This window comes from Gorilla gorilla, chromosome 15 (assembly GCF_029281585.2).
Source record: "Gorilla gorilla gorilla isolate KB3781 chromosome 15, NHGRI_mGorGor1-v2.1_pri, whole genome shotgun sequence".
NCBI classification, from domain to species: Eukaryota; Metazoa; Chordata; class Mammalia; order Primates; family Hominidae; genus Gorilla; species Gorilla gorilla.
The window spans coordinates 92,634,102-92,660,670 of record NC_073239.2 but is presented as its reverse complement, the minus strand read 5'-3'; the positions used below and the strand labels follow the sequence as shown (position 1 = coordinate 92,660,670).

General features: G+C 36.8%; 1 protein-coding gene across 50 annotated transcripts in view; it reads right to left on the bottom strand.

Moving 5' to 3' along the window:
- TTLL5 (tubulin tyrosine ligase like 5) overlaps nt 1–26,569 on the bottom strand; it is a 291,747-nt gene that overhangs the window by 154,296 nt on the left and 110,882 nt on the right. For 29 of the 50 annotated variants that reach the window (XR_010130797.1, XM_063698039.1, XM_055361024.2 and 26 more), the window contains 7 exons: nt 26,305–26,425; nt 22,540–22,686; nt 21,320–21,423; nt 18,474–18,601; nt 15,601–15,687; nt 14,645–15,028; nt 5,059–5,246 (listed from right to left, as the gene is read on the bottom strand). Coding sequence is in view for 49 of the 50 variants with exons in the window: in XM_063698039.1 (XP_063554109.1) it covers nt 5,059–5,246; nt 14,645–15,028; nt 15,601–15,687; nt 18,474–18,601; nt 21,320–21,423; nt 22,540–22,686; nt 26,305–26,425 (1,159 nt within the window). In the remaining variant the exon portion in view is untranslated. Of the gene's footprint in view, nt 1–5,058; nt 5,247–12,149; nt 12,317–14,644; nt 15,029–15,600; nt 15,688–18,473; nt 18,602–21,319; nt 21,424–22,539; nt 22,687–26,304; nt 26,426–26,569 lie in introns of those variants that run through there. The other 21 variants (XM_055361033.2, XM_063698032.1, XM_055361034.2 and 18 more) reach the window with 2 other exon arrangements.

Here is a 26,569-nt window from a genome sequence, read left to right as displayed (position 1 = left end):
GAAATGGTAATTTAAAAATTGCCAATAAAAAGAAGTCCAGGACCAGATGGATTCACAGCTGAATTCCATCAGGCATTCAAGAAGAATTAGACGAATCTTATTGAAACTATTCCAAAAGACAGAGAAAAAGAGAATCCTCCCTAAATAATTCTATAAAGCCAGTAACACCCTAATACCAAACCCAGGAAAGGACATTAACAAAAAAAGAAAACTACAGACCAATATCTCTGATGAATACAGATGCAAAAATCCGCAACAAAATTCTAGGTTGTTGCACAAGTAATTGCAGTTTCTGCCACTAACCTAATCCAACAGCATATCAAAAAGATAATCCACCATCATCAAGTGGGTTTCATACCAGGGATGCGGGCATGGTTTAACATACGCAAGTCAATAAATGTGATATACCACATAAACAGAATCAAAGACAAAAATCACATGGTAATCTCAACAGACACAGAAAAAGCATCTGACAAAATCCAGCATCTCTTCATGATTAAAACCCTCAACAAAATCGGCATAAAATGGACATACCTTAGGGTAATAAAAGCCATCTATGACAAACCCACAACCAACATTATACCGAAAGTAGAAAAGTTGAATATATTCCCCTTGAATACTGGAACAAGACAAGAATGCCCATTTCACCACTTCTATTCAACATAGTTCTGGAAGTCCTAGCCAAAGCAATCAGACGAGAAATAAGGGCATTCAAATCATTAAAGAGGAAGTCAAACTGTTGCTGTTTGCCAATATGATCATATACCTAGAAAACCATAAAGGTTCACCCAAAAAGCTCCTAGATCTAATAAATAAATTCAGTAAAGTTTCAGGATACAAAATCAATGTACACAAATCAGTAGCACTGCTATACACCAACTGCCACCAAGCTGAGAATCAAATCAAGAATTTAACCCCTTTTACAACAGCTGCAAAAAATAAAATAAAATACTTACTGATATACCTAACCAAGGACGTGAAAGACCTCTACAAGGAAAACTACAAAACACTGCTGAAAGAAATCACAGATGACACAAACAAATGGAAACACATCCCACGCTCATGGATGGGTAGAATCAATATTGTGAAAATGACCACACTGCCAAAAGCAATCTACAAATTCAGTGCAATTTAATACCATCATCATTCTTCACGGAACTAGAAAAAACAATCCTGAAATTCATATGAAACCAAAAAAGAGCCTGCATAGCCAAAACACGACTAAGCAAAAAGAACAAATCTAGAGGCATCACACTACCCAAATTCAAACTATACTACAAGGATATAGTTACCAAAACAGCATGGTACTGGTATAAAAATAGGCACATAGACCAATAGAACAGAATAGAAAACCCAGAAATAAAGCCAAATACTTAACAGCCAACTGATCTTTGACAAAGCAAACCAAAAACATAACCTGGGGAAAGGACACCCTATTCAACAAATGGTGCTAGGATAACTGGCAAGCCACATGTAGAAGAATGAAACTGGATTCTCATCTCTCACCTTACACAAAAATCAACTCAAGATAGATGAAAGACTTAAATCTAAGACCTGAAACCATAAAAATTCTAGAAGATAACATCAGAAAAACCCTTCTAGACATTGGCTTAGGCAAAGACTTCATGGCCAAGACCCCAAAAGCAAATGCAACAAAAACAAAGATAAATAGATAGAATTTAATTAAACTAAAAAGCTTCTGCAGGCAAAAGAAATAATCAGCAAGTAAACAGACCACCCACACAGTGGGAGAAAATCTTCACAAACTATGCATCCAACAAAGGACTAATAGCCAGAATCTACAAGGAACTCAAACAAATCAGCAAGAAAAAAATAATCCCATCAAAAAGGCTAAGGACATGAATAGACAATTCTCAAAAGAAGATATACAAATATCCAACAAACATATGAGAAAATGCTCAACATCACTAATTATCAGGGAAATGCAAATCAAAACCACAATGCAATACTACCTTACTCCTGCAAGAATGGCTATAATTAAAAAGTCAAAAAATAATAGATGTTGGCATGGAAGAGGTGAAAAGGGAACACTTTTACACTGTTGGTGGGAATGTAAACTAGTACAACCATTATGGAAAACACTATGGAGATTCCTTAAAGAACTAAAAGTAGATCTACCATTTGATCCAGTAATCCCACTACTGGGTATGTACCCAGAGGAAAAGAAGTCATTATATGAAAAAGATACTTGCACATGCATATTTATAGCAACACAATTTGCAATTGCAAAAATATGGAACCAGCCCAAATGTCTATCAATCAATAAGTAGATAAAGAAAATGTGGTGTGTATATATATACACCATGGAATACTACTCATCCATAAAAAGGAACAAAATAATGGTATTCGCAGCAACCTGGAGGGAGCTGGAGACCATTATTCTAAGTGAAGTAACTCAGGAATGGAAAACCAGACATCATATGTTCTCACTTATAAGTAGGAGCTAAGCTATGAGGACACAAAGGTACAAGGATTATATAATGGACTTTGGGGACTTGGGGGGAAGGGTGGAAGGAGGGTGAAGAATAAAAGACTGCACATTGGGTACAGTGTACACACTACTTGGGTGATAGGTGCACCAAAATCTTGGAAATCACCACTAGAGAGCTTATCCATGTAACCAAACACCACCCGTTCCCCAAAAAACCTACTGAAATAAAAAAAATCGTATGTACCCCATAAATATATACGCCTACTATGTACCCACAATAATTTTTGAAAAACTACTAAAAAGTACACTTTATCTAAAAACTTGTTTCTAACCAAATTAGAAGCCATTTACTATTGAAAGCCTTTTATGGCTGAAATAACAATATTTTCCACATATATTGCATTTAGAGGTTTTGCATAATATCCTCATGACCCTGTTGTATTTTCCTCATCAATCAATGAAGACCCTGAGGTTAAGAGAAGTTGAGTGAACTGCTCAAGATCACACAGCTAGTCAGTGGCAGGAGAACAGTGGAGTGAACTGTCCAAGATCACACAGCTAGTCAGTGTCAGAAGAGTAGAGTGAACTGTCCAAGATCACACAGCTAGTCAGTGTCAGAACAATGGAATTAACTGCCCAATATCACACAGGAGTCAGTGGCAGGAGAACAGTGGAGTGAACTGCCCAAGATCACACAGCTAGTCAGTGTCAGAAGAGTAGAGTGAACTGTCCAAGATCACATAGCTAATCAGTGACAGAACAGTGGCATGAACTGCCAAAGATCATACAGGAGTCAGTGTCAGAATAACAACGGTGAACTGCTCAAGATCACACAGGAGTCAGTGTCAGAATAACAATGGTGAACTGCTCAAGATCACACAGGAGTCAGTGGCAAGTCTCTGGATGGCTAATCCAGCTCTTTCTCCACTACTCCATCCTGCTTATTACATCCTACAGCACCTCCCTCAGTACTGACCACCCTATTACCAAGACTCTAAAAGTTAACACTGACATCTAATGGCAAGTTCAGATCCCTACAAACCATAGTCTAATGGACTTTTAATTCGCTGGCACTGAAGTTCTTTACAGATGAAAAAAATGAACTGAAGGGGGATGACTTCCCAATCAGGATACAGTCACCTTGGATTCCTACAGGATTAGGATCTTTTCACTTTGTAGGCTTTGCAGTCTAGCGAACGATAGGAGCTAGAAATAGGTAAGCACTAATATGGGCTATTTTGGGTATTTTTTTTTTTTTACTACAATCACAAAATCTCAATGTCTTGGTGCTTCTAGCTGCCCATTTATAAACCGGAAACATATAATCTAGTTAGTGACCCAACGATAAAAGTGTAGCAGAGCACTGGCCTTTCCCGTCTCATAGCCACTTATTTAATTTGAAAATTCCTTCCCATCGTATCTTGGTATCCTATTCCCTCCTCCCATAATTCTATCACTAAAATCTAACTACCCAACTCCCTCCAAGAATCAACATTGTTCTTGTAATATTCTTTGCTTCCTATTTCACATTAGGCCTTCTTATTTACTCCTTTCAAACAACTAAGGATTTGAGAAAGAAAATAATTACTGCTTCACACGCTGGGATGAGGCTGAAGTAAAACTAATTCCATGAGAGGCTTAGCTTTAGTTTTGGTCCTAAATTTTATACAGATAAGTAGGGTACCACCAGGGAGCAGTGTGCTGCCTACTTTTAGCATGTACTTAAAGTAATTTTCAGCTTCACTTTTTTCGAGACTTGATTATCACTACAGACTTACTACCAATTAAGGAATTTGGCACATCAGCAACATAGCAAAATATAACTGTGGAGTTAAATTACGATAATTCCTTTGGAGGACTTTGATGCTATTTAACATTAAGGAATAAGAGATATGACTTTTCCTTCAATTAAACACCATAGGGATAACCAGCAAGAAGGACAAAGAGAATTCACAAAGGTCTTGAAAGTGCCATCTACCTTCACTGTGTTGCAAGATTGTTAATATCTATATAGCATAAGGACCATATCCTGTTATTTATTTCTATCCACCCAGCTTGTTGAATGACCTTGATCACATCACTTCTCTCAGCCTCAGGTTCCCCCATCTGTAAAATGGGGAGAATGATATTATATTGGATAAGGGTATAATGAAATATGAAATTAATCAGTTACCCATAAAACATCCTGAGATCATGAAATAAGAGGCAGTACAGAAAAAAATTTTTTTAAAGGGTAATGTTATAAAATTCTGGTAAAAAGATTTATAAGACTAGAACTCATTGGAAAATTTCACCAAAGAAAAGAACTTATTTTTAAAGATCCTTTAAAATTATATTTACAGATGAACATTCAAGTCTGTTTATCCATGAAATAGGTACATCATATCCAGTAGCAGACTTACTTCACAATGCCTGTAACAGAAAGTTATTTTCTTTAAATTTGAAGAGGGAAAACTTGATACTTTAGCTTGAAACCAACTATTAATAATACTCATTCAAGAGGCATCAGTATATGGGAATAGTAGAGACAGGGAAAGACAAAGTATCCTGTCATTAATTCTATCCTCAGGTCCAAAGAGCTCTTGGGCACCCCAGACCATCCGTACCTGTTGGGTGAGGAGGTTGATGTGGCTGGATGGAGAATACTGTCTCGCTGCCTGCTTCTCAGCTAGCCGCTGAAGTTCAGCTGTAACCATACTTTGGTTGTACCGTTTGCTATATAAAGAAGCATCTTCTCCCTCTTTTTGTGTTTTGGCTATTCCTGAATGATGCTTGTTTAGATAGCACGATCCTGCTAAAACGGAGAAAAGTTTTCACTCATTTAGGAAAAAAAGGCCTGAAAAAAATTAGGATAATGACAGAAATCTCAGGTCAACAGATACTTTACTGAACCCTAAGGATCTTTAATAATATAGGAGAAATAAACTATCTTCAAATGATCACAAAAATAAATGGTTACCATAACCTAGAAACTCTTCCTATTACCAAACTGCCACATGCATTATTTATTAATATGTTTTTGCTTATAATGAAAGCTTCACAAAGAAGAATTTTCATTATATGTAGTGGGGAATACCAATCCTATAATTTGCTAATCTTACTGAATAAAAAATACATATTTGAAACTCATTATAATTCTTATTTGTTTTTCCTGTTATGTAACTGTACTTGTCAACAGTCTGTGGCATCCACTGTCAAATCATCCATAATACTTAGAAAGCTCAAAAGGGAAACAGGGATAAAAGCAAAATCGAGTATACTCAGAAAAATAACAATAACCTTATATTTTCTTTTTTTTTAATATTTTTAGTCAAAACATGTTTTCTTTTTTATTATTATTATACTTTAAGTTCTAGGGTACATGTGCACAACGCGCAGGTTTGTTACATATGTATACATGTGCCATGTTGGTGTGCTGCACCCATTAACTCGTCATTTACATTAGGTATATCTCCTAATGCTATCCCTCCCCCCTCCCCCCACCCCATGATAGGCCCCGGTGTGTGTATATTTTCAAATGACTGATTTCCCTTTCAGATTTAAATTTTCTTCTTTCAACTGTAATATCAGAGCATTCTATTATTTAAGCATTGAAATTCTGGCAAAAAGAAATTATTTAATATAAAATCAAGATTCAGCTGAGCACAGTGGCTCATGCTTATAGTCCCAGCTACTTGGGAGGCTGAGGCAGGAGGATTGCTTAAGCCCAGGAGTTCAAGGTTACAGTGAGCTATGATCATGCCACTGCACTCCAGCCTGTGTGACAGAAAGAGAACCTGTCTCTAAAAATAAAATAAAATAAAAATTCACATCTCTTCGAAAAAAATTTTTAAACTCAGAAAAGTAGAATATAACCTATTTCCTGTCTTTTTAAAATTAATGCTAATATAACAATGATCATTCTGCATATACAACTGATTTTCTGAATCTGTAACTTTTTCACATTTACTATATTATTTAGTACATACAAAATATTTATAATAGCTGTATATGTAGTTATAAGCATACTGTAATGAACACCTGGGAACTCACTACCCAACCCAGCAATTACATTATCAACAATATGTACTAACCTATGTGGTTGTTCCTCCCCATTCCTAATCTCCCTTTATCAATCATTCTTTAAAAAAAAAAAAAAAGTTTTATCAAATATATTTGTGTGTATATGCATATACAAACAAAATACCAGATAATTTTGCTTGTTTTTGAGATCTACAAAAATGGTATCCTACTATAGATATTTCCTGGGACTTGCTCTGTTATTCAACTCTACTCTTCCAAGATTAATCCTAGACAAATACAGCTGAAAGTCATTCATTTTCCTTGCTGTCTGGCATTCCATTTTGTAAATACACCACAACTTATATTTCTATTCCCCTATCAATGGGTATTGTGGTTATTTCAAGCATATTGCCATTATAAACAACGCAGCCATAAACACTCTTGCATACATCTGCTGGCACACGTGTAGAAAAGCTCCTCTTGTATATGCCCAGGAGTGGAATTGTTGGGTCACAAAGTATGTAAATTTTCAAGTTTATGTAGTAATACCAAAGTGGTATTTTTTTTTTTTTTTTTGAGACAGAGTCTTGCTCTGTCACCCAGGCTGAAGTGCAGTGGTGCGATCTCGGCTCACTGCAAGCTCCGCCTCCCAGGTTCACGCCAATCTCCTGCCTCAGCCTCCCGAGTAGCTGGGACTACAGGCACCCGCCACCAGGCCCGGGTAATTTTTCTTTTTTTTTTTTCTTTTTTTTTTTTTTTTTAGTAGAGACGGGGTTTCACCGTGTTAGCCAGGATGGTCTTGATCTCCTGACCTCGTGATCCGTCTGCCTTGGCCTCCCAAAGTGCTGGGATTACAAGTGTGAGCCACCGCACCCGGCCCCAAAATGGTATTTTTTTACACTCCAACAAACAAAATAAAAAAGTTCCTGGGCTGGGAATGGTGGCTCACACCTGTAATCCCAGCACTTTGGGAGGCTGAGGCAGGAGGGCCACTTCAGCACAGAAGTTCGAGACCAGATTAGGCAACAAAGTGAGATCTCTTCTCTACAAAAACTTAGCTGGGTGTGGGGACATGGGCCTGTAGTCCCAGTTACTCAGGAGGCTGAGGTGTGAGTATTGCTTAAGCCCTGGGAGGTCAAGGCTGCAGTGAGCCATGATTGCACCACTAAACTCCAGCCTGGGTGACAGAGTGAGACCCTGTCTCAAATTAAAAAAAAAAAAGAAAAAAAGAAAGAAAGAAAATTCCTGTTGATCCATAGCCTCTTCAACACTTAGTATTGTCAAGTGTCTTAATTCTTCCCATTGTAGTCTTCATGTACCTGATTAATAATGATGTTGAACATGTTACCTCTTTTCTGGTATCATTTTTCTATTGGGCTTTTTCTTATTGACTTACACGATTTGTGTTTTTGTTTTTACTTTTGCTCCATACCACAACTTCTTAATGATGGTCTCCTTTATTTTATTATTTTATTTCAGTATGGAAGTTTTACAACTGAAATTGATTTTATACATGGTGTGAGGCAGGGATCTAATTTCATCTTTCTCTGTGGGGATAACCAATTACCCCAGAAGCATTTATTGAGACATCTCTCCCTTTCTTCTGATCTACAATGCCATCTCTGTAATACATGAAATTTCCATCTTCTTGTGTGATTGTTTCTAACTTTCTATTCTGTTCCACTGGTCAATCTGTCTACACATTTGCCAATACCACACTGTCTTAAGTATCAGACCTTTATATTAATAAGGTGCTCCTCCACCTTATTTTTCTTCTTCAGTGGGTTCTCACTATTCTTGGCTCTTTGCCTTTCTATTATCATTTTAGAATAGGCTTAAAAAATTCAATGACACACTTGTTGAGATTTTGATTGGAACCGTATTGAATACAGAGATCAATGTGATGAAAATGGAAACTTTGATGATATTGAGTCTTCCTATGCATGTACGTGGTATATTTATCCATTTATTTAAATTTTTGTTAATGTCTAATATCTGTGTCTTTCAATGTAGTCTTATAAAACTTCCTTTCCTTTCTAAATGTATTCCTAGGTGACACAGTTTTTATGCTATTATTAGTGATATTTTAAAAAACATTTTTATTGGTGGTGATGGCTGCAAAACAGTGTGACTGTACTGAATGCCACTGAATTTAAAATAGTTCAATGTTAAATTTTATGTTATTTATATTTTGCTACAATCAAAAAATTGTTTTCTGTCACTTCTGGCAAGTAATTTTGAAAGCAATTAATTTTTAAATATTGATCTTATGCTAAAATAACTATTTCTAAAATGTATCTGTAATTACTTTGTTTTCTATGTAGACAATATATTATCTGCAATTACACAATTTTGTTTCCTCTTTTTTGATCCTTATGCTTATACTTGATCTTAGCCAAAAGGCTAAGAAGGGATGATCCTTATGCTTATAATTTCTTTTTCTTATCTTACTATGTTGGTTCTGATCTCCAGTAAAACACTGGACAGAAGGAATGTTAGTGGGCATCCTTACTTGTTCTCAATGTTAAAGAGAATGCTTTCAACATTTCCGTATTTAGGCTGATAGCTCTTGCAGGTTTTTGGCAAATACCCTTTTTTTTTAAGACAATCTCCTTCTCTTCCTAATGAGCTGAGAGTTATCATCATGAATGACTGCAGAATTTTATCAAATTCTTTTTCTGCATGTACCATGATGAAGAATATGGTTTTTTCTTTATTATATTTACATGGCAAATGATATTTATAGGTTTACTAATGTTAAACACCTCTTACATTCCTTGAATAAACTTGCTCATGGTGTACTATCTCTTTTAGATGTTGCTAGAGTTGATTGGCTTTTATTTTGATTCAAATTTTTGCATTTGTGTTAATAAATAAAGCCAGTCTGTAATTTTCCTTTTTAATACTGTCCTTAACTGTTTCTATTATTAAGATAAAACTAGCCATACAGAATAAGTTGAGGAAAATTCTCTTTTTCCACACTCCAGAAGAGTTTTTTTAAAAATATATTGAAATTATCTACCTTTTGAAAGATTAGAACTTACCCATAAATCTAGGCCTTATGTTTTCTTTAAGACTTTCAACTACTGTATCACTTTTTAAAATACTTATAGGACTATTCAGACTGTCTTCATCTTCTTGAGTCATTTTTACATAAGTTATAGTTTGTATGAGTTTGGTCCATTTTATGTAAGCTTTCAATTTTATTGGAATAAAGTTAAGATTACATTATTTTTGTCATTTTGGGTGTATTTATATTTTCTATGTCTGCTTTTCTACTCCTTATATTATTTATCCATGTCTTCTCTTTTTTCTTGATAGGTGTCATCAGAGGTTTGTCCATTTTATTAGGCTTTTCAAAAAATCACTTTTGGCTTTGCCACCCTCTACTGTGCCTTATTTTTGAATTCTATAATTATTGCTCTTATCTTTATATTTCTTTATCCTTTATTTAGATTTATGATACTGTTGTTTTCATAATGTCTAACGCCAGACATTTAGCACATTAATTTCCAGCCTGTCTTCTTTTCAAATATAAGTTTTTATTTACTTATTTATTTATTTATTTTTAGAGATGGGATCTCGCTATGTTGCCCAGACTGGTCTCGAACTCCTGCGCTCAAGCAATCCTCCCACCTCAGCCTCCTAGGGAGCTGGGACTACAGGCGCACACCAACTATAATTATTTAAGCCAGTAAATTTCCCTTCAAATACTGACTTGCATTGCTCTCTACTTATTTGGACATACAGCTTTTTCATTATCATTCAGTTCTAAAACTTAATAATTTACTTCCATCAGGATTTCTTCTTTGACTCTTAAATTTTGAAATACATGGGGGTTTCTTCTACATCTTTTTGTTACTGACTTTCAACTTAATTGCAATGTGGACAAAGAATGTGGCTGTGTGATACCAAGTCTCTGCAATTTGTTCTCTTGTTTATGATGTAGGATATGACAGATTTTTATAAATATATCATGTACGCTTGAGGCGTTTTGTCTAATTACTGGGTGCACGGTCCTATATATTATCAATAAATAAACTTATCACCTTGTTCAAATTCTCTTTATCCTTTCTGCATTTTAAAAATCTGTTTAGTGTATTAATAATTAATAGAAGTATGTGGAAATCACCCACTAAGATAGTGGATTTATACATTCTTCGTGTGGTTGTTTCCATTTTTGTGTTACATATTTGGAGGCTATTTTATGAGGTGCAGACACTTTTAGAATTGTTTAACTTTTGACTGAACTGAACCTTTTGTCATTATGTAGTTACTCTTTATCTGTAAGAAAGTTTTATATCTTCAAGCCTATTTCAGCATATATTAATGCAACCATACCAACTTTCTTCTGGTTAGTACTCATCTCGTATTTCTTTTTTCAATTTTTTACTTTTAAACGTTCTGTGTCCTGAAACTTAGGTGTGCCTCTGGTAAACAGCATATAGTTGGATTTTTTTAAACTTTAAAAATCTGTCAAGTTTAACCTATTTATGTTTATTTGCTTCTTGATATATTTGGACTTGATTTACAATGTTTTTTGTTTTGTTTTGTTGTTTGAGATGGGGTCTTGCTCTGTGCCCAGGCTGGAGTGCAGTGGTGTGATCTTGGCTCACTTCAACCTCTGCCTCCCGGGTTCAAGCAATTCTCTTGCCTCAACCTCCTGAGTAGCTGGGACTACAGGCCAGCGCCACCACGCCTGGCTAATTTTTGTATTTTCAGTAGAGATTGGGTTTTACCATGTTGGCCAGGCTGGTCTTGAACTCCTAACCTCAAGCGATCTGCCTAACTCGGCCTCCGAAAGTGCTGGGATTACAGGCATAAGACACTGTACCTGGCCAATTTACTATGTTTTAAATTTCTATTTATCTTGCTTTTTCTATGCTTCTTGCTTGCATACACCTAAGTTTCTGCATGTTTTTTATCCACAATTCATTTTTCTTCTTCCCATTAGAATTTATACTTTTATTCTTTTAGTGATGACCTTTGAAATTTGATGCTGTATATTTAACTTTAAAAAGTCTATAGAGTTAAATAAAATCTTACTCCTATTCCAAAATCATTCAATTACCACAGAAAAATTTAACTCCAATCAATTACAGGCTGTTGTCAATTATATATTTTTGTCCGCATATTGTCGTCTACTACTGTTTAATCCATTCAGATTATGTTCTCTGACCACAGTGGAAATAAGCTAAAAACCAATTACAAAAATAAAGAATCCCAACTACCTGAAAATTAAACAATATATTTATAAATAATCCAAGAGTCAAAAAAGAAATCACAACAGATATCAGAAAAATATTTATGAACTCACCAACTTCTTTTGTTCAGTATCATTCTCTTGGAAAGGATCAAAAGGGAGGGTTTTGAAAAAGTTTTTATGATAACACAGGCCACTGAAGACATTCATCTTACTGAATTTCTTACATGGGGAAAAAATAGTTCAAACTAGAACATTATTGATCATTATTATTACCGATTTTAGAAAATTAAATCACAAGAACAAGATCACCCAGAATTAGCAGATATATACATATGCATATATTCATATTTATGACTTATTAAAGTGGACCGTTTAATATCTCTGACTCAATCAAGCTGCATATTAAAATATCCATTTCATTTGAAAACAGGTAGTAAGAAATATAGACTGGCTATTTATAAAACATGTCTTAGCTGTAACTCACCTTAACATAGCTATTACTAGTGTTTAAATCTTGACTGATGTTAAGATAGTCCCCAAATTGATCCACAGATAATAATCCTATCAAAATCCCATCTGCCTTTTCTTGAGGAAATTGACAAGCTGATCCTAAAATTCATATGAAAATGCAAGGGATCCAGAACAGCCTAAACAATCTTGAAAAAGAAGAGTGAAGTTGGAACAATCATCCTTGGTGATTTCAAAACTTACTATAATGCTGTAGCAATAAAGACAATGTGATATTGGCATAAGGTCAGATATATAGATCAATGGAATAAAACTGAGGCCTTAAAAATAAACCTTTACATTTATAATTAACTGATTTTTGAGAAGAGTGCCAAGACAATCCCATGGGGAAACAATACTCTTTTCCACAAATGATGCTGATTTAACTGAATATCCACATGCAGAAGAATGAAGTTAGACCCCTACATCATACCATGCAGGACAATTAACTGAAAATGGACAAAAGACCTAAATGTAAGAGTCTAAACTATAAAACATAGGAGGGGCCGGGCGCAGTGGCTCACGCCTGTAATCCCAGCACTTTGGGGAGGCCAAGGCGGGCGGATCACAAGGTCAAGAGATCGAGACCATCCTGGCCAACATAGTGAAACCCCACCTCTACTAAAACTACAAAAATTAGCTGAGCATGGTGGCATGTGCCTGTAGTCCCAACTACTCGGGAGGCTGAGGCAAGAGAATCGCTTGAACCTGGAGGTGGAGGTTGCAGCGGGCCGAGATCGTGCCACTGCACTCCAGCCTGGCGGCACAGCAACAATCCGTCTCAAAAAAAAAAAAAAAAAAAAAGGAGGAAATCTCTGTGACACTTGATTAGGCAACAGTATTCCAGACATGATACCAAAAGCACAAGTGACAATAGAAAAAAAAACAGATAAACTGGACATCATTAAAATCTAAAACTTTTGTGCTTCAAGAAAGTGAAAAGATAACCATCAAGTAGGTAAAAAATATTTATAAATCCTATCTGACAAAGGGTTTTTATCTAGAGTATATAAAGAACATTTACATTCAACAATAAAAAGGAAAACATATGAATTTTAAAAAGGGCAAATAATTTAAACAGACATTCCTCCAAAGAAGATATACAAAAACCCAATAAGCAAATGAAAAGATATTCAACATCATTAGCCATTAGGGAAATGCAAATCATAACCACAAAAAAGAGATACTATTTCATACCCATTAGGATGTGAAAATCAAAAACAGAGACAACTCATAGTTTTGGCAAGGACAGGGAGAAACTGGAACCCTCAAACATTGCTGTTAGTAAAAGGGCACAGCGACTTTGGAAAACAGTTTAGAAGTTCCTCAAAAAGAGGAAATACAAAAAGTTATCATATGAACCAACAATTCCACTCTAGCTATACACTCAAGAGAAATAAAAACATATGTCCACACGAAAACTTACAAACAAATGTTCATAGCAGCATTATTCATAATGGCCAAAAGGTATAAACAAATCAAATGCCCCTCAACTGACTAATGGCTAAACAAATTGTGGTACATCCATACAGTGGAATATTATTCAGCCATAAAGGGAATGAAGTTCCTACTACAACATGGATGAACCTGAAAAACATTATGCTAAGTGAAAGCAGCCATTCACAAAAGACCACCTATTATGATTTTACTTATATAAAATGTCCAGAATAGAAAGCAGCCATTCACAAAAGACTACCTATTATATGATTTTACTTATATAAAAATGTCCAGAATAGACAAATCTGTAAAAACAGAGAAGTAGATCAGTGGTTGCCAGGGGCTTGTGGGAGGAAGAAACAGACCGTGGCTGCTAACAGGTATGGGGTTTCTTTTGGAGATGATGAAAATGCTCTAAAATTAGATAGTGGTGTCGACTGCACAAGTCTGTGAATATATATATATACACACACATATATATATATATAAAAAACCACTGAATTACTGAATTGTACATTTTAAAAGGGTGAATTTGATAGAATGTAAATTATATCTCAATAAAGCTGTTATTAAAAAATGGAGGACAAACTTGACAATATAGGTCTATTTCAGTTAAAATGATATAACCTATTCTAAGAATTCTTTGGTTATTTATTCAGGTCATTCTTGCCTAAAAACTAACTTGTGTGATGTTGGGAATAACTATTTGAAGCACAGAGAATGCATATAGCACACTCATAGATGGTTATCTGTGACAGGAAATCTCTTGACCAGGCTGTAGGCTCCTAGTGAACAGAAGCCTTGTCAGATTCATCTCTTTATCTCCAGTACCTAAAAGAAGTCCTGTTTCCCTTTGTGTCAATGAAGGCATGCTACTGGATGCAATGCAAAAGTCTTCTTTAGTCACGTCAGAACAATGCAGTGTGTGTCCATTTCCATTTCAAAATTTAAAAAAAGGCAAAGGGAAGAGATGACATCCTTTCTTTATTGGGGCTGGGGAGAAGCTCACATTGTGGACTGTCTTTCGTTCTCTCACTCACCTGCCTTTGCTGAAGAGGGACGAGACAGTTTCTGGCTATAGATGTGTGCAGCACTTTGGAAGGAAGAAAAGGGACCAATGGTGTGACTTCCTGATCGACAGCGTGGCAGGCCAGCAGGGCTTGGGATGTTCTGTGCCCCAGGATGTAGGCAGGGAGAAGCACTGGCAGAGACTGTGTTCACTAAAATTGTTGGCTGGTGAGGCATGCTGGGGATAGCTGAAGGAATTTGAGATAAAGAAGAATGGTGGCAAGGCCCTGGAGAGAGGTCAGAGGTTGTAACAGATGACAAATCGGTGTTGGGAATTTTCTGCAGAGTAGCAGTAGGACCAGAGGAGGAATTGCTATAAACTAATTTTGCCTCTTTTTCTGCTGAAGTGGTAAATCCTATTAAAAACAAAACAAAACAAGACATCATTATAGGAAAAACAAACATACAATCTCTATAAAACAAATATTTTTAAAACATAAACATCACAATAATCTTGGTATGAAACAGAAATCATGAAAAATACAGACTTTAATGAGTGTTCATCATAAACTTAATGATTTTTGCCTACCAGAAACAACCTGGCAATAGAAATAGGAATTTACTTTTATTCCTTTCTAAAAGCTGGAGTTGGGACTACCACTATGAAACAGAGCAGGCATGTCTTACACATGTTAGACATCAAGATGAAGTCTCCACTAGCAACAGCTAATTCCTCTCCCCCTTCTTTTCACCCTTCTAGGAAAAAAGAATGCACTTAGAATTTCTAAACTTAAGAAAACGAAAAAGTCTTTGGAAGGAAACTAGCTTATCAATAGAGAAGAGAAAATTCTAAGGGAAAAGGAAAAAGAAAAATACTTCTTTGGGGTAATGTTCCATGCTTTAGAAATATTTAATATCTGATGACTATTTCCTTCTTTTAGGAAATTATCAGAGAGCAGCAAATCTAGGTAGGTTTGAAATCACTCACGAGATAATTTATCAGAATCAATTTCTGTCGTCTGTTGCTGTTTAGGTGGCTTTATTTTCACTTCTTCCATTATAGTCTCAGGGTGATCTGAAATAAGAAATAATGAGCTTGGACTCTCTTATAATCAATTGCAAGTCCGTTGTTCTATACATAATTTTATTTCCAAAAATATAACACAACTGCTAATCAATGCTGGGAAACATGGCACGTCTCATCACACTTTTCCAAAGATGGAGACACCCACAGCCCTAAGGAGTAGGCAACCAATTAAATGATTCCCAGCTATTCCCAATCCCACCTACAGTTAACTGAACTGGCGAACGGTACCTAAACCCAGGGCAGCCATCCACGGACAGCCAACAAGCTAGGGCTTATCTGGAAAAATAATAATAATAATAAGGACGGTCAGATCTTATGCCAGGAATTCAGACTGAGGGTTCTAAGAGATCATGCTGGTTGGTGGTAGCCCCTGGAGCCAAGAAGTTACAATATGTATGGAGCAGCGAAGCTACCCCGAGACAGCAAGAGCGGTCCCACTATTTCTTGGCATAATACCTGGATACTACGATGGCTCTGTATCTTAAACTTCTCAGCTTTTTTTTTTTTTTTTTTTTTTTGAACAAAGTTTCACTCTTGTTGCTGCCTAGGCTGGAGCGCAATGGCGCGATCTTGGCTCACTGCAACCTCTGCCTCCCAGTTCAAGCGATTCTCCTGCCTCAGCCTCCTGAGTACTTGGGATTACAGGTGCCTGCCACCACACCCGGCTAATCTTTGTATATTTAGTAGAGACAGGCTTTCACCATGTTGACCAGGCTGGTCTTGAACTTCTGACCTCAGGTGATCCACCTGCCTCAGCTTCCCAAAGTGCTGGGATTACAGGTGTGAGCCACCACGCCCGGCCTAAACTCTTCAGCTTTACTGGAGATAGGTTGATCAGTATATTCAATAATAGTATCACTCTAATCAATTTTGACATTAATAACTCATTTTTTCTCCACTACAGAATTTTGAAACAGAATAGCCAGAGCTAATCATATATAAAAATATTCCAAAATCTTTGTCAAGGGCTAGAATCATACAAAAACTTAAGAAAGGCCATTTTATAGATCATCTTTCAGAGCGAAAGAATAAAGACATACGAATTTTCTCCCCTCCATCGCCAATAGCAGTGGTAACACTGTCACACACTTGTTTGTTCATGTTTGAAATGAGTCCAGATACTATACTATCAAATGTCATAATGTTGTTTCCTTGATTGATGCCTTCCTACTGCCCCCGCCGGCCAGTTATCCTTAACAGGTTTACACAGGTATGGATCTTATGTAAAGGTAGTCCTTAAAACACAAACCCTAGAATTTTGAATGACCTATCAGTATAAAAGATGTCGCCATTACAAGCTGTTAGGGCTTCCACATTACTGCCAGGGGAGAAGTTACTAGATGAATGTCCATCTAGGCCCCTACCTCCCCAAATCAGCACGCTTTTCTCTATTCCAACCTTATTACAAGAATTCCTTTGTCTCCCTTAGCCAAAACTCTTATAGGAGCTTTTCAGAGCTTCTGCCAGCTTTCTTATTCTATTCACTCACCTGACTTTTATCTACCAGACAATAAACTTTATAAAGTTAAAGACTGTGACAGTCCTGGTCATTGTATCCCTAGCAACCATGAAAATGCCTAACACATAATAGGTGCTAAGTAAAAAAAAGTATAGAAGGAATGAATGAACAGGTGAATGAAGTTAGAAAAACTCAAAGAAAAGGGCTGGATTCAGGACTTCCAGTAATACAATAATTCAATCATACCATGAGTTAAACAGGCTTATGTGGATTGGCCTATGAACCAAATCAGTTTTTAAAACATTAACACTGTTTCTTTGGGAAAATTCATTCCACATTTTAAATGACCAATCTTCCTGGCTATTTCCACATTAGATTATCATAACTTAAGAGCAGGGGAGAAGTCTCCATCTTTGAATCTAGTACTTAGCACACTGACAAAATCAGTAGGTTGATTACCTATGCCTTAGGCTTCCATCTAGGTTTTAAGTTAATTTTACATTTAAAGCACAGAGCTTTGTTTGTAACAGAATGTCACTGCTATTTTTTTTTATCATGGTGACGTGAGCTAGACAGCCACATCCATATTCAATTCCAAAATCCCCAACCATGGAATCCCCCAGCAGTAAGAAGTTTTAGAAACATGTAGGGGCATTCTGGATTATCACAATGGCTGACGGAAGCTAATGACATGTCAGGCTTGGAACCAAGTATATTAGACTTCCCACCAGGTATGGAACAGCCCCACACGACAAAGATTTCTCCTGCCCAAAATGCCAATGATGTTAAGTTAGAGAAAGTAACAAACTTGACAAGAGTCAGAAATAATCATTAAGAGAGACAGAAGAATATATTAAGAGCACAAACTTTGAGTCAGGCAGGCTATGTATCAAATTCCTTGCCCCTGCACGATAAAGAATAACCTTGGGCAAGTTACTCAGTCTCTTTTAGCTTATTTTCTCATCTGTAAAGAGGTTCTGTAGTAGTGCCCACTCTATATGGTTTTGGGAAGTAAAAAATAAGACCATGTCCAGCAGACAGAAAGATAAGTGTTCACTAAATATCAGCTATTATTAGCTTTTCTTGAAAATCTCTCTGCTGTTAATTATCTTGAAAAAAAATCAGACCATGCCCTTCTTCTGCTTTTAGGACAAAAAGTACTGTCCCCCATTCTCCACCCCCTCCCCATGCTGCAAAGTCTCATTACCTTGGGGACTATTTGTGCTTAGCCAACACATTATTCCTCATTCTCCCTTGCATTTCTCATTTCTTCACTTGTTCTTCTTATTTTTCGTTCATTAACCAGTATACTTACCACCTTTTGCCCCACTATCAGAATAACTGTTGTTGTTCTTAGAACTTTTAGAGTGAGTCCCCAGGAAGACACTAGCAGACTTGTTCTTTTGGGTATAAAAAGTCAACACCTCCTCCAGTTCAGCCTCACTGAAATAAGGAGAAAAAGTATGGTCAGACAGGAAGCTATTCTGGAAAATCTTTCCACCAGATTTTATTATGAAAACAGAGCAAGCTGGAAAAGGGAAAAATGAAAAGCACAAGCTGAAAATTCCCTATTAATAGGTGGTTAAAATAAAATATAAATGAAAGCAATCTGAAAAATTTAAAGCATAAGGCTTTATTCATCCCGCAGTGAATTTTCTAGATCTACACTGTCTAGTATGGTAGCGACTAGTCAGTCATATGTGACTATTTAAATTCAAATTAAATTAAAGATTCTTTTCCGTAAACTAGCCACACTTCAAGTGTTCAGTAGTCACCCACAAAAAGTTCTATTGGACAGCCACATTCTAGAACAGGCGGCAAACAACTACACACTGTGGGCTAAACCTGACCAGCGACTTGTTTTTATGGCCCCCAGCCAAAAATTTTTAAAAATATTTTTAAAGAATATGCAAAACAATAATAACAAGAACAACAACAACCACCACCACCACCACCACCCATATGTAGCCCATGGAGTCTGAAATGTTTATTATCTGGACCTTTACAGTTTGTTCAGCTCACTTCTAGATAACTGAAGTATCTTCACTTAAAGAGCCACTTGTCATTTTCATTGCCTATGTCAGAAATAAGGAAATCCACCAATAACCATAGAATTCCCTAACCATCTATATAATGCACAAGACTAAAGTAGATCATCTCTAAATCACTTCAAATTACTGAAATTATATGCTCTTTATGAATAGCCACAAAATATAAAGTATAAGGAAACACATGAGAGGCTAGTGGATTCTTCTAGTGAACATATCACACATGGACTTTAACATCTGTAGCAGCTTCTCAATGGCCTTTTTCTTTTTCTTGAAGCTTGGCTACGTTCTAGAAAAGTGGGTATTAAGTGAAGTATGCCTGCATTATCACAGAGAACCTATATCCCATCTTCAGAAAACACACTCTAACCAGAACCTAGAAACCACCTTTATGAATCTCAGCGTAAACCCTAAAGTCTTCAAAGTAGCCAAATGCCACAAGATAAGTCTCTCAAGTGACTATCAAAGATCTACAGCTGAGGGTGCAAACCTTTGCCTGTCAGTGTGTTTTATTTGGCCCTTCACAGAATACTGAAAGGCAAAGGTTATGGTTGGTCAAAATACAAGCTGCTTTATATCTGTCTTATCCTTTGCCCACTTCATAATTTATGTTTTCCTGTCTGACTCCAGCAGGTATTTGAATTTACCAGCCCTGAAAAGTATCCATGTACTCAAACCAAACTTAATAAAAGAAGAACTGACGTCACCACATTATTTCCCAACAATCAACATCTAATCCCCAATCAGAAGTAATTATGTTCCAATGCATTTTATCTCCAAATCTATATAATTAGTTAACAATATGTTATAATTCATTTTTAGTGTCCAGTTAGACTTGCTTGGGAAATAGTGTTCTTTTAAAGGCTGGGTTTTTTAAAATATATATTTTAGGGATTTTGAAGATCCTTAGGATAAACCTGAAAATTATCTTTTAGCTTTAAAAAGTAGAGCTATTTTCTGGACACAATCTGTTTTTTGTGTTTTTTTTTTTATCCTTTTCTGTTTTTATAACGTTGATGAGAGAAGCTGTTACTATACCTGTTTTATCAATCATATTACTTAAGACTCAAAAATGTCAACAAATAACACCATACAATTATGGACTCCTACAAAATGATATATTTGTTTGCTGTAAAGCGCATGATAGTGAGGTCTGAAAAGGGTATTAAACAACGATTATATTATGCTGGTGATTGATAAGCTCCTACCCCTACCTCATTTAACTTCACCAATCAACATAGGGTAGATTTTCTACTGATTTTCTCCCTATTTGTGACTTTGACAGTTGAAGCCTAAGTAATGGGGCTTACTGTTTTTTTATCCTATTTTATTTTAATGGTTTTGCACATCTCTATTTAGAAAAAAATCCTCCAGTGTAAGTTTTACAAGATTTAAAATTAAGTGCCTTTGTTATCTCTTCCTTTGTAAGCCAACATAAATGGACAAAATGGCCTGGCTGACTTTTATCAAGATAGAGAGATGAATAACGAGATTTTCCATTTCTAAAGGCTAACCCTAAGCATGAAGAACTTGTTCTATTTTATATAAATTAGGTGTAACCCTCACAGAGTGGAGAAATTGCAAATTCCTCAGCCTACTCAATGTAGGCAAAATGTGGTCATTTCTACTCCATGAGTAGGTCAGGGACAAATTCAGACCCAGTAAATATGAAATGCCTCTAATTTCAACTTTCCAAAGAGCTCTCATGTGACTTCAAGAGATGTGCACTGTGAAGGCTGTCGAGAACTACAGCCCTGCTACCCAGCAGTAATGTTTTGATAACTGAAGCCATGAAAATAGCAACATAATTGGCTAAGATATGGAGAGGCCAAACCCATACAATCTTTTCTCCTTCTGAGAATGATTTCTTTTTTCATCATTTAGAGACAGGGTCTCACTATGTTGCCCAAGCTGGCCTTGAATTCCTGGGCTCAAGCAATCCTCCTGCCTCAGGCTCCCAAGTAACTAGAACTAAAGGGGTGTGCCACTGTGCCCGGCTTTAAGAGTGATTTCATTCACATCCATGTATCAGAAACAAAGGAATGCTGGGTACTCAATGAGCATTATGGAAGATGGAATAAGACAGCTTTTATCAATCAAGAATGTCTACTACCTTGCTTGTCTGATGAACTCCTGAAAGTTTTCCATATTCACCCCATCTTCCTCTTCTTCCTCAACTTTCTTCTTTGATTTCTTTTCAGCCATTTGTTCTGTTTCCTATCCAGTGCCCAAACCCCACAGAAAAACAACAAGATAAAACTGACTCCTAATAAATATGCACTTCATCATGTAGTTTCAATAGCCTTCAGTTAATCTGTCCTTATAGTAAAGACATTTAATTCTTGTATGTACTTCTGCCACCTATAAATTTGATATATTACTTTTGGCCATGATTTTGTAAAACATTTTGAAATTCCCAAGTAAAAGTTGCAGAATGAATGTAAATTTTAATCATGTTTTTACTTTCTACTTACACAGCCCATTGATTAAAGAGGTTTTTATAGTAGCTTAGTAATATCTATGATCACCCTTGTAGCTCTAACAATATGACAACAGAGACACAGTATTTTGTTCCAATTAGGAGAGGAAAGACAGATCTTGGAAGGTACTCTTATACCAGCTTCCATACTGAATAAATTCTTCACTTATATAAGACATAACAAAATTCTCAACAGATCTGGAATAAATTGTGGCTATGAGTTTGGTGCACTGATATTCTACCAACAATTCCATGCAACTTTAGAAAAGCCATTTAAATGTCTATCAGCTTTTCCTTCTGCAAACTGACCAAACCTCCCAAACCCAAACACCCAAAATGATATTTTTAATGCATTCTGAGATCCCGGGATATAGAATGCTTTGCAAAATATTCTAATTAAATAGTATATTTCTTGGGCTTGACTGTAAAATTCTGTAATGTATAAAATGTTTTAAAGATGAAAGTATAACTTGTTCAAGAAAGAATATCTCATTACATTCAATCCACAGCTCAAATTTGTTCTCCAATGGTCAATTGCCACTTTCTACTGGCACTAACAACTGTGCAGACTCACACAGCCTAGGATTCATCTCAGTGCTCAAAAGGAATATGCCTTTAGATAAGAATTAAGAATTAACTATGGCCACTGGGCCTTCAGAAGTAATAAACAGTTTTTCAGACCAGCTGGGTTAAGGTGTGGGGTCCTGCTTCCCCTAACAGTAATACATAAGGGATGGTGATGCCAGAGAACAGAAGAAGAGTGTCTCCATCCAGTTGGACAGAGGCTTCTATCTAGTCTGTTTCTGACAGTGTATGGCAATCCAAAGCATAAGACTAACAGATAAAAGACTTACCTTGTTGTATACAATGATAAAGTCACCCAGCTGGTGGGCCAGGATTCTTCTGCGTTCCAGAAGTGCCAGTCGTCGGCTGGGTAATACCATCCTCAGTGAATGCTGGAGGTTATTTGATGCTCGCTTGAGGAAACGAACAACCAGCTCCTATAAATTAAAGAGTCATGGGAGAAAAAAAAAGGAGGGATGGTGCTAAGCAACAGAAGACAAGCTATGAAGGCATTATATAACAGAGATGTAAGAAGACATATATTACACATTTCAACAAACAAGACCCAGAACAAAAAGGTTAGGTATAAGAAGCATACAGAAAGACAAAACAAAAACGAAAGAAACTTATTCCCTTCCCTCAATAAGCTGGCAATCAGAAAATTTAAATCAAGTATGTATGTAAATAACTATGTAATAAAGTAGTAGTTGTAAAAGTACCACAGTACATACACAAATAGCACTATTTAAGGAAGGCAGCATTCAAAGACAGGTAGTAGGAACTAAAACTGTGGAAGCAGATGAAAGTATCAAAGGTGAGAAGACAGAATACAGAAATATTCATATTTAGAGATAAAAAAGATGATGAAGTATCAGGAAAAAAAAAAAAAACAAGTTAGAAACACCAGAAACACAGAAAACCAGGAGAAAATAGGCTGGGCATGGTGGCTCACACCTACAATCCTAGCAATTTGGGAAGCTGAGGGGGGCAGATCACTTGAGGTCAGGAGTTCGAGATCAGCCTGGCCAATACAGTAAAACTGCATTTCTACGAAAAATACAAAAATTAGCCTGACGTGGTGGCACACACCTGTAATCTCCGCTACTTGGGAGGCTGAGGTATGAGAATCACTTGAACCCAGGAGGTGGAGGTTGCACCGAGCCAAGATCATGCCACGGCACTCCAACCTAGGCGACAAAGCAAGATTCCATTTCAAAAAAGAAAAAAAAAAGAAAATTAAGAGAAAATAGTGTCATGGAGGCCAACTGAAGAAAGGGTTCCATGTCAAATGCTTCCAAGAGGCTGGAGCTGGAAAGGCCCACTACAAAGACAAGGCCTTGGATCTGACCACTGAGGGATAATTTCAAGAAAACAGTTTCAATAAAGAGAGTACAAGAAGACATTAAGAAAATGCATGGGTAATGAAAAATATACGTGAAGAGTAGAAACTAATGACTTTAAAAGTGTCGTGATTAAGGCAAAGAAAGAACTATCACAGTAGTTTGAAAGGTAATAGCTTTTTTTCTTCCCCAAGAATAAGTGAGCTTTTAGAGTTGGGGGTTGTCAAGGAGGGCACAGTGGAAAGTTATTAAGGGAAAGAAAGAATACATCTCACGGAAGATGGGGGCAAAGGATTTTGAAATCTGAACAGATACCAATCAGATTACTGATGAAATCATAAATGCTTCAAAGAGAGATTTTATAAGGCCAAGAGCCTTAAAGATGTTGTTGTCCAAAAACCACAATAAAACTGCCTTCAGATGATAAATTTGGGGACGTTCTGTTGATGTGCCTTCTGTGAGTTATGAGATAAGGAATCTCTAACCTAAGCTGGAACAGAGAGGCCAACTCTACATCTACCTTCCTCAAAAGCAAGACCACTGCTACAATCATCAGGGAATGGGGTAGGGCTTGTGCTCTCGCTCTCTCTCTCACTCTCTCACGCTCTCTCTCTCTCTCTCTCTCTCTCTCTCTATATATATATATATATATTTTTTTTTTTTTTTTTTTGAGACGGAATCTTGCTCTGTCACCCAGCCTGAAGTGCAGTGGTGTGTGTGATCTCAGCTCACTGCAACCTCCGCCTGCCAAGTTCAAGCAATTCTCCTGCCTCAGCCTCCCAAGTAGCTGGGACTACAGCTGCGCACTACCACACCCAGCTAATTTTTTTGTATTTTAGTAGAGACGGGGTTTCACCATGTTGGCCAGGCTGGTTTCGAACTCCTGACCTCAACTGATCCACCCGCCTCAGCCTCCCAAAGTGCTGGGATTACAGGCATGAGCCACCGCACCCAGCCTAGATATATTTTCAAGAAAGAATTCACAGAACTGGTATTAAGTTTTGTAGTGATGATCCTCAATATTCTTGTAGAAAGCCCCAAAGAAATACTGTGTGAATTCCAACCAGCATCTGCAGTGGTTATTCTTTTTTGAACTATTTTTTTTCTTCTTGAATTTGATTTTGGTTCATTGTCCTTTGGTGCCAATTTACTCCAGCATAAGTGAAACAGCCTCATAACCAGAGGGTTGAATTTCATAGTTCTACTCTGCTGTCTTTACTATAGGGTGGTTTAAGCTGTTATATTAAAACATTATTTTTTTCACAGTGGAGCAGACAAACTGACTCTCAAAAAGGCAGTTTCAATTTTCCACTTGGAAAGAGCAGAGCTGACATTTTCCACTGATGGTTGAAGGATTATTCACAACACACAAGGTTTTATCTCTGGGTTCCATTGGCTACTTTAAATTCATAAGTTGTTTTCTGGGATAACCAACATGTTTTTACAATAAGCCTGGCATAAAGACTTGCCTTTTGTATGTGGAGGACTAAAAATTACAGTACGGTCACCACTGAGTGGAACAAAGAATGCAGCTTTCTCAGACTTAAAGGCCCCTCTCCTTTTGGTGACAAATCCCTGTTATTAAAAAGAATATGGGGCCAGGCGTGGTGGCTCATGCCTGTAATCCCAGCACTTTGGGAGGCCAAGGAGGGTGGATCACCTGAGATCAGGAGCTTGAGACCAGCTTGACCAACAGGGAAAAACCCCGTCACTACTTAAAATACAAAATTAGCCAGGCTTGGTGGTGGGTGCCTGTAATCACAGCTACTCGGGAGGCTGAGGCAGGAGAATAGCTTGAACCCAGGAAGCAGAGGTTGCAGTGAGCTGAGGTCGCACCACTGCACTCCAGCCTGGGCGACAGAGCAAGACTCTGTCTCAAAAAAAAAAAAAAAAAAAAAAAAAAGAATATGGAAGGGCTGTGGCTTCTTCCATAAACTCTGACCTTACCAAACAGCTTAAAGCTCCCCATCATTCTGATTCACACACACAAAACTGTCCTAGAATACTGAATCCCAGGAATGTTCAAATGACTGATATACAGTAAAAATGATTATACAAGTTTGATTCTAGCAATCTAAGAATCTTACGAGGTTACAACTAGTAAAGTAAAAAATACCAACTTGGAGGATGGTGTATTCTGACAGGGCCTATGATAAGGTGATGACTTTCAAAGAGCTAACTTGACTCCTCAGGACAGAAAATAAATGCTTTACAATGCATGAAAGCAATGGAGGAGCAAGTAAAGTACATCTGAGTTTAAGTTCTGGTTTCATCACGTATAACCTGTGGAACCTTGGCTTCTCGAGGTCTTTGTTTGCTCTTCTGTAAAATAGGGATGATAATGCCTACCTCAGAGTTAATAACGTGAGGTTGCTTGAGAAAAGACTGTAAATTGTTATTCTTTTAAAGGGCTTTGCACAGGGCTTCACGTCCAATGAGAAATCAATTTCCAATTCAAAATGAAATACATTGATGCCTTCACTACATGGTATAATGAACAAAGCTCCAGGTCAAAGATTTGCTTCACATTTAAGTATAAGAAATAAGTATATATAAATCTTGTAAGTATAGATTTATAAGAAATCTAAAAACCTTCTTATGTAATAATCCTTTCACCAGAAAAATATCGCACTTTACCCTAATAGGAAAAAAAAAAAAAAAAAAAAGAAGAAAGAAAAAGGGAAAGTAAAAAGGTTTCAGTAAGAAAAGCCTTACCATCTGTTCATCCTCTTTGGCAGCCCAACTGGCACTGAACGTCTGACCGCCACTGTCTTTCATCAGGCGAATTTGAACATGCTGGAGATAGGCAGAGAATGCTATTCGGGCCTGCACTTTGCTATAGAAATCCAAAACAACATACCGTTATGTGACAGAAGTGTAAAACTACAAAATGTGTACTTGCTTCTCTCCAAGTGGCCTTTGAGGATGCTTCTATTATGATGGCTAAGAAATATGAAACCCATCTTACAGCCTGTGAATA